The sequence below is a fragment of the Wickerhamomyces anomalus genome (genome assembly GCF_001661255.1).
Source record: "Wickerhamomyces anomalus NRRL Y-366-8 unplaced genomic scaffold WICANscaffold_4, whole genome shotgun sequence".
Taxonomy (NCBI): domain Eukaryota; kingdom Fungi; phylum Ascomycota; class Saccharomycetes; order Phaffomycetales; family Wickerhamomycetaceae; genus Hansenula; species Hansenula anomala.
This window is the reverse complement of record NW_017567113.1, coordinates 188,447-197,121: the sequence shown is the minus strand read 5'-3', so window position 1 is coordinate 197,121 and position 8,675 is coordinate 188,447. Positions and strand designations below refer to the sequence as shown.

At 31.5% G+C, this 8,675-nt stretch overlaps 4 protein-coding genes across 4 annotated transcripts; 2 read left to right on the top strand and 2 right to left on the bottom strand.

Moving 5' to 3' along the window:
• Positions 1-258: 258 nt before the first annotated feature.
• On the top strand, positions 259-2,424 carry WICANDRAFT_63148 (uncharacterized protein; the record flags this gene model as incomplete). Its single annotated transcript, XM_019183498.1, has 1 exon — positions 259-2,424. One exon carries the CDS (start codon positions 259-261, stop codon positions 2,422-2,424), a length of 2,166 nt encoding a protein of 721 aa, XP_019037846.1.
• Positions 2,425-4,107: 1,683 nt separating this feature from the next.
• Positions 4,108-6,030, top strand: WICANDRAFT_32819 (Zn(II)2Cys6 transcription factor; the record flags this gene model as incomplete). Its single annotated transcript, XM_019182008.1, has 2 exons — positions 4,108-4,203; positions 4,258-6,030. The coding sequence occupies 2 exons, from the start codon at positions 4,108-4,110 to the stop codon at positions 6,028-6,030; spliced, it is 1,869 nt and encodes a 622-aa protein (XP_019037845.1).
• A 2-nt stretch (positions 6,031-6,032) lies between these two features.
• On the bottom strand, positions 6,033-7,049 carry WICANDRAFT_79184 (uncharacterized protein; the record flags this gene model as incomplete). The annotated part of the gene is made up of 1 exon (XM_019184849.1): positions 6,033-7,049. One exon carries the CDS (start codon positions 7,047-7,049, stop codon positions 6,033-6,035), a length of 1,017 nt encoding a protein of 338 aa, XP_019037844.1.
• Positions 7,050-7,320: 271 nt separating this feature from the next.
• Positions 7,321-8,652, bottom strand: NMT1 (glycylpeptide N-tetradecanoyltransferase NMT1; the record flags this gene model as incomplete). The annotated part of the gene is made up of 1 exon (XM_019185705.1): positions 7,321-8,652. The coding sequence occupies one exon, from the start codon at positions 8,650-8,652 to the stop codon at positions 7,321-7,323; it is 1,332 nt and encodes a 443-aa protein (XP_019037843.1).
• Positions 8,653-8,675: the final 23 nt, after the last annotated feature.

Here is an 8,675-nt window from a genome sequence, read left to right as displayed (position 1 = left end):
ATCTAGCCTATAGGAACCAAGGCTCAAGGGCTTGATCTCGTAATTTGTCCAATAATGGGTAAAATTATTATGATGGGCTGCTTAAGAGAAGCAGGACCGAAGAAGATGGAAAATACGAGTGATTCAGTTATGATGGGTGGTGAAAATTATATCGATACTACTTTTTCAAGGTTCATACTTGAGGTCTATATAATGGAAGAATTTTCCCCAGAATGATTTGGTTCTTATTCAGCATCAGATCCATCACCATTGAAACAGATGAATAAACTATTCAATTTTTTGGTTTACTTTTCTTTACTACTCCAATTTACCCTTGGTCATGGAGGACCAAGTAAAACTGAAGTTTATGGTTATGAATGGAAATATACTATTTATGCATGTAATGATGCTATTGAAGATTATAAATTTGGTGCAAATATAACAGGTTATTATCCATTAATGTGTGGATATGCTCCGTTAACAGGTACTGTCTTGAACTGTGTTGCTAATGAAGTTGGTCCAGAGAGTGCAACTTTTAATAAATCTTTGAAAAGGGTATCAACCATGTGTACGGATTATGCTAAAGTGAATATGAGTGTTGCTGAATTACGTTCACTATATGAAAATGCTACTCATTATTTATTAGATATAAGCACAGTGACTACAAATTTAACTACAACTAAATTTTATCAACCAATTAATGTTACCCATGAGATGGTTAAGAATTCAAAACAATATTATACCAATCTTTACTTCAATTTTGATAAGGCTTCAACGTTAGCTGGTATTATGTATTTTTATTTCATTTTCGTTTTCATTTTAGTTGGTGGTGCAAATTTCATCAAGAGATTAGGATATCATAAAAATTTCAACAATAGTTTTATCAATTGGTATCGTGCCAAAATCTCCATTCCAGCTTTATTCAATGGGAAACATACAGAAGCACCTGTTTACCTTAAAGTGTTTTCAACTCTATGGCCTACAAGGGTGGAATCAGTTGTTGTTTTCTTTTTCATTTGCTTAAATGTCTTATTAACAACTGTTAATTATCATTTTGCTAAAGGTGATACACCAAGTTATATCCAATTGATGATTTGTGTTGCTGATAGAACTGGGTTATTATCATTTGGGTTGATTCCATTATTGATTATCTTTGCAGGTAGAAATAATATCCTAACCTCGTTAACTGGTATACCGTATACATCATTTATTGTCTATCATAAATGGGTTGCAAGATTCATGTGGATCCATGCCTTAATCCATTCTGCATGTTGGACAGCGTATGCAGTTAATAAGAGTTATCTAACTTATTATTCCTCTGAGGCTTATTGGAGATGGGGGATTGTTGCTACAATCATTGGTGGGATAATGTTATTTCAAGCATTCCATGTATTTAGAAACATGGCTTATGAAACTTTTTTGGTTATTCATATTGTTTTGGCAATCTTATTTATTGTTGCATGTTGGTGGCATTGTTATGAATTGGGTTGGTTAGAATGGATTTATGTTTCTTGGGCAGTTTGGATCTTTGATAGATTGGTTAGAATCATTAGAATGTGCATGTTTGGATTCACAAATGCTCAAGTGGAGTTAATTGCAGATGATACTTTTAAAATTAGTGTTAAACATGGGAAATGGTTTGTTCCGTTCCCTGGTTCATTTGCTTATGTTTATTTTATCACTCCAACAATGTTTTGGCAATCACATCCATTCACAATTATTGATTCAGCTTTGGAAAGAGATGTGACCACCATTTATATCAAGACTAAAGCCGGTATCACCAAGAGAATTAATAAAGAACTTGCTAAACATCCAGGTAATAAGAAAACTATTAGAATTTCAATTGAAGGGCCATATGGTCATAGAGCACCAATGGAAAAATATGATACGGCGTTATTATTGGCTGGTGGTAATGGTATTCCAGGTCCATATTATCATGCTATTGATCTTGCTAAACGTGAATCTTCAACAAGACAACAAATCAAATTATTATGGGTGATTCGTAACCCTGAAGCTCTTAAATGGTTTTATGATGAGTTGAGAGTCTTGATGCATACAAATGTTCAAACAGATATTTACATCACAGCACCACAAACTAAACAAGATTTGGGGACCATTGAGAAGAAAGATTCAGAGTCTAGTGATGGTGCCGAGGTGAAGAAATCAGATGGTGTTTCGAGTGATGAAGATGTTAAATCAAAAAAATTGAGTGTTGATGAGATTATTGCATCGTTGTCGAATCATATTGGGTTCCATTATGGGAGACCAAACCTGGAGGAAATAATAGTGAATGAGTTTACAAAAGAGAACCAAGGAAACCACTCAGTTGGTGTGATGAGCTGTGGTCCACCAAAAATGGTTGATGGCATCCGAACACTTGTTGCAGAGCATCTTCAGGAGGCCAAGGGACGCGTTGACTTGTTTGAAGAGTTGCAAGTTTGGTGATTAATTGTTAATTGTGAATAGAAATAGAAAGTGTCACGTGCATGTGGTTATATTTTGTTGGCGGCTAATTGTAGTTTAAAAACAGGAAACTTTTCATCATCGACTTTTAATTTACTTTCACTTTTACCACTGCACTTATAATTTAATGATCTGTTTTTTTATCGATGTTTGCGCGAGCTTCGTTCACATTATTACTGACCAAGAAATTGTTGTACCCTATTGACGCAATGGATTATATGATGATCAGCTTAATGTTTGTACAAAAGCAATTAATGTTGAATGGCATAGATGCTGACATACTTGGTCATATTGAATGAATATGGTTTTGATGACAACAGCTAGCTCATTTGCGATTTAGTGCTGATTAGCTGGCTAATCGCATCATTTGATATTGATATTTGTATTAATTCATTGATTGGAATTAATTGATATAAATATCCTAGCTGATCAGATATATCTTTCTCTTTTGATGTGATCAACTAAGCTGGTATTGAATTGATTTATTTACTACTGGTACTATGATGATCCAAATCAAAAGAGTTTTTTGTATATCATTAATTTTAATTTATTGAACATGGTTATTGATATAATAACTTGTTCTATTGCATTTTGACGTTCTTTTATGATTATTCTAGTAGCTTTACGTCGTGATTCTACTGATCTATAAAAATTAATATTCGTGGGCGGCAAATAATATTGTAGTATATTAAAAAGCACGAAACAATTTTTTTTCAGCTAGTTAATGTCAATATCTTTACGTCAACAATTATAATATCATAATTTTATATATTAACTTGACGGTCCAAATGTGAATATATCTGTTATTATAAATATAATTTTGCAGCTGGCAAATTGACGGAATGCTTTGGCCCAGCTAGCTGAAATATCATTTATATTAGAAATTTAACAAATTCTTTGGTGCATTTGATCAAATGGTGACCATATAACTGATTATACAGGATGCACTAGTATAATTAATATCTGACAGATCAATATAATAATAAATATATTATTAGTGGTCAACATTAATATCATTTGATATTGATAATATTTGTTATTAATTATTGACTGGTCTGATGATAGTATCCTGACTGAGATATATTTTTCTCTTGTGATGTGTTCAATTAAGGTATTGAATCAATTGATCGATCCCTGGTTTGATCCAACTCAAAAGAGTTTTTTTGTATATTAAGTTTCATTTTAATTAAATCATTTGACGTTCGGGCCGGTTTCCTGATTTGAAGTATTAATTTTAATTTGTTCTGATAGTTCTTCGTACCTAGCTTTGCGTTCTGATCATATTTATCTTCAACTAGAAGAAACTGCTTCACATGATAAAAATGTGTTCTAGCAAACTACAATATGACTTAACATTGATTCATTGAATATGTTGATTATTACATTATTACATTTAGAACTTTCTAGTTAAAGAAAGCATTACGCTAGTTCAATTCCTTTTCCCATGATCACCTTCATCACCTGAAATGTCAACTGCACCAACTCCATCACCTGTTTTGGGCACGGGCACATTCAATTTCGCGGAAAGTTGATTCCGTTGGTTGTTTTTCTCGATAAAAACACACATCGGACCTATCTACGATATCGAGAAAACACGGTTGAAAACAATCATGTCTTTTGACAACATACGTTGATAAACCAAAAAGACCTCCTGATGAATGGAATATGACAACTGAATTAGCTCATGATGGCACTGCAAATGGTGCAAAGAGGAAATACTCCAGAAATGGTTGTACAGAGTGTAAAAAAAGACGTATGAAGGTGAGTTGAAAAATTATAGCATAATGATGAAAAATTGATTCTAACATTTCCAAGTGCGATGAAAGGAAACCAATTTGTTGGCAATGTGAAAGACTCGGAAGAGATTGTAAATATCTAGAGAACACTAAAAATAGGAAAAGAAGAACAAAAGCTGAAATGGAAAGAGATCGTTTAAAAGCTATGGAGGTTAATCATGTAACTAGTAATAATGATTATTCAAGATCTGATAGAATGTTATCTGTTGATAGTTTAGTTCATACTGGAAATAACTCGAGTGTTGTTGATTCTCCCTTATCTGAAATGGCATTAAACACAGAGTTCAACTTCTCTGTATCAGATGCAAACTTACTTTATAATGATTTAAATGAAATTGTTAATTCAAGATTAGAAGAAGCTTTAACTCCAACTTTGAAAACTTATATTGAAGAAACTGCAAACCCGTTCAATACAGACTTGATTAATGAAGATGATAATGATGAATTTGCAAATAAAGGTATAATTTTCAATGTACCATTAGATTATTTCAGTTTAGGAGATCCTCATAATCATTATTTATCATTATATTTTGAGAATTTCAGTACATTATCATCTCCATTGATGCCCAACATTGGATTGAACCCTATTCGTGATGTTTTATTAAATTATGCTAAAAGGGAAACTTATTTATTATATGCAATATTAGCATGTGGTGCTAAAACTGCATTTAGACAATCCCAAAAAATCGAAGATGATCAAGCTTATTGTTCATATTTATCTTCATGTTTAAATATACTGAGTGAACATTTTGCTGATGAAAATTTAATTATTGATAATGTTGAACCAATGTTGTTAACGATTTTATTACTTACAAGTGATTGTGCATCAAGTAAAAATGTTAGATGGAGAGCTCATTTGAAAGGTGCAAAAGAATTATTTAAGAAATTTTCAATTGATCAATCTGATATTTTAAATTTTTGTCGAAATTGGTTAATTACATATGAAGTCTTAGCTGGTGTTACAAATACTTATGGAGGTATTTTCCAATCAGATACTGATGAATTGGATAAATTTATCACAAATGACGCACGTTATTTAAAATCATTGAAAAAATTAAATATGATTGATATACATGGTTTCAATTATATCTCTGGTCATATAATTGATTTGGATTTAGTTTTCAAAGAAATTATTAAAATGTTGAACAAGATGAGAAAATTAAAATTAAATCAAGAAACTAAAACTACTTCACATTTATCATCAAACATCCCACCAATAGTGTCATATGATAAAATTGAAACATTAATGGTTCAACTGCATTCTTTACAACAAAAAGAAATCATTGATAAATCAGGTATAATCCCATCAACAAATCCAAATCATCCATCACAAACAAGTTTTTTCCAACAAAATAATTTTGATAGTATAGAAACTATTAAATTACCCATGCAGAACAAAACTCAAACTTTGAGTTGGTATGATATAAGTCATCAAGCTCATATAATAGCTGCAAAGTTAATAATAATGACAAAAATCCTTGAATTTCATAAATCAACTTCAATAATCCAAGATCTTGTACGGAAGGCTTTAAATTTCATTAGATTTCTAAATGAAATTGATCATTATAACAACAAATGTATTACACATTTACATTTTGTTATGGTTATTGTTGGACCAAATTGTATTACAATTCAAGATCAATCATTAGTGAGGAAATTTTTGGAATTGTGTAGATCAATGGGTTTGGAAAGTGCTGCTCATAATTTGAAAAAATTTGAAAAAAATTGGTTAAATGGGGATGAACATAATGATATTGATGAAGGTGAAGAAGAGGATATATTGACATGGTGAAGTTATTGATTATAATTAGTATAAATTTGATTATAGTTGTTATTTGTGATTGGTTGTATTTGATTGTAGAACTGTGGAGTTGATCTGATTTGTTGTTGATCATATAACGATGCACCTGTTGCTGGATCCAAAAAATCAACCAATTGGCCAGTTGATGGGTTAACAGCTACCAAGTAATACCCACCATTGATATCACAAACATAACTATTGGGGAAAGGTCCACGTCCTAAATTGGGAATCTCTTGATCACCATAGAAAATTATGTTTGGATTATGGAGATATTGAGTTTCAGGTGGAGACGTTTGATTATAATCAATCAATTCATCAATTTCTGTTTGACCTTGTAAAAAATCAGATGATATTACTCTCGGCGTGGTTTCTTGATGATTATCAATGGACTCATTAGTTGATAACTTGTAATTTTTGTCTGTGGAATCGAAACCAGGGTCAAGCTCCTCCTCTTCAAAGTTCAAGCTCTTGAATTCTGATGAATCAACGATTTTCAAATTTGTGTTACAACTAATGAAATCCAAAGTTCCCTTATAATATTCTCTGCTTTTCTTATCCAAATGGTAACATAGATCTCGTAGAATCTTGGAAAACTTTTCTTTGGATGAATCTAGTTGATCAATTGAACATAGACTATTAATATTCAGAGCATGTAACTTTTTATCAACATCAACTATAACACCTCTCAATTTGTCTGATTTGTGATTCTTATTCTTCTGTTTCTTTGGAGTACAGTAATCCATAACATCACTCAAAAGGTAGTTTAGGGAGCTAATTTTGAACTTGAACAGCTCAATTCCCCATTGATCTTTATATTGTTCTGGACATGTAAAATACAATTCTAGATCATCCATTCCATATTCTTCAAACATCAATTCAAGATATCTTTTGATTCTTAGTGAGTTGATAATCGGTTCTGCAGAGGCATCTAGTAAAAGTTCACCAACTATTATAGCTTTTCTTTGATCAAAGTCAGCCGATTGATTTGAACCTCGTCTATCTGACACCATTATTAACACCACTTTGATTTTTCACCTATTCAACGTCTCTGTAGCCACTGTTCGATTTTCTTCAATATCAGTATGGAAAACAAGCAGCTATTTATACCCAAATTAACAAACAATATTATCAATTTAGCTTCTTTTACATGAATTTCAAATTATTTGATCCTTGATCAAACAAACAATTTTTAGTTTTGTTTTTTTTTTTGCCAGTTCCAGAACAGATTATGCAAGGCTCGGAGAATGCTACAAACTTAAATCCGAGATAAACTTGAACATTTCAGAGCATAACAACACCAACTTTACTCAAATTTGTTGGATCAATATGGTTTTCTTTATCTAATCCACCGGAAATTGGCTTAGCTCTGTAGTTGAATAAGTAATAGTTCAATAATCCATCACCTTCACCAAATTTCAAGTCTTGTAAGAATAAATTATTATCTTGAGATGATAATGCATTGAAAACATCAACTCCTAAAGATTTAGCTATTATTAAAGCATCTCCTATCAAATCAGTTAATCTCTTCTTTAATAATGCATTACCTTCAGCTTCTTCTTTATCAAATGCAACATCTGAAGCATAATAGAATAAATATGCAATACCTAAATCTTGATGATCACTATTGTTTAAAATACTAAAAGGTAATAAATAAAAACTGAAAAAATCTGTGATTTCACCATCATCATTTTCCACAACCCATGTATGAACAACTTTTTGATCATTTTTCAAAGATAAATCACCAAATATCCAATGTTTGAATTCTTCTTCATTAAAATCATGTACTATTTCATAACGAGTTTGAAATTTTTTAAATAATGCAATCAATTGTTTATAATCTTGAGCTTTAACTTCTCTCAAGTTTTTAACTTTTCCTTGATTTCTCAAAGTATATTTAGCAATCATTTGAGTTTCTGAAACACCATCTGGTAAATAACTAAAACCAACTTCATGTAATTTTTTCCAATTTATTGGACGATGATTATATCTACAAACACTAACAGGACTTGGTAAAACAACACCAGCTGTATACAAAGCTTGGAAAATTCCTTGTAAATTAACTCTTCTTGTGACTTCTTTAATCAAGATTGGTGCTAATCTTTTTGATCTTAATTTTTTATGAACACAAATAAAATTAATCTCCACAGCTTTGATTTTTTTACCATGAACATCTAAATCAGCAGGCATACCAGCAATGAACCCTATTAATCTACCACTAGATTTAACACGGACACCAACATGCCAATCTTTACGATATCCTGGAGGTTTCAAAGCCCAATTTAAAAATTCAGGAGTATATTTAAAACGAAATGTTGAATCAGCATCTTCAACATAATTCTCATATAATAATCTAAAGACTTCATCATGATCCTCTGGGTTTGTCATATCTAGATCAGCCCATTCGAATTCTTTCAATAAAGGTAAACGTTCAGTGGAGATATCAGCAATTGTTTTAGTTTCAATTGGACCATCTTCAGTAATGGATTCATCAAATTTAGGAACCGGTTGAGTTTTCCAAAACTTGTAATCCTTCATTTCCTTTTTCTGGTCATCCGTAAGCTGGACACCCTCAGCAAGCTTCTTCAAAAGCTCCTCAATTGATTTATTCGACATCTCTTTAAGCAACAAAAGAACCT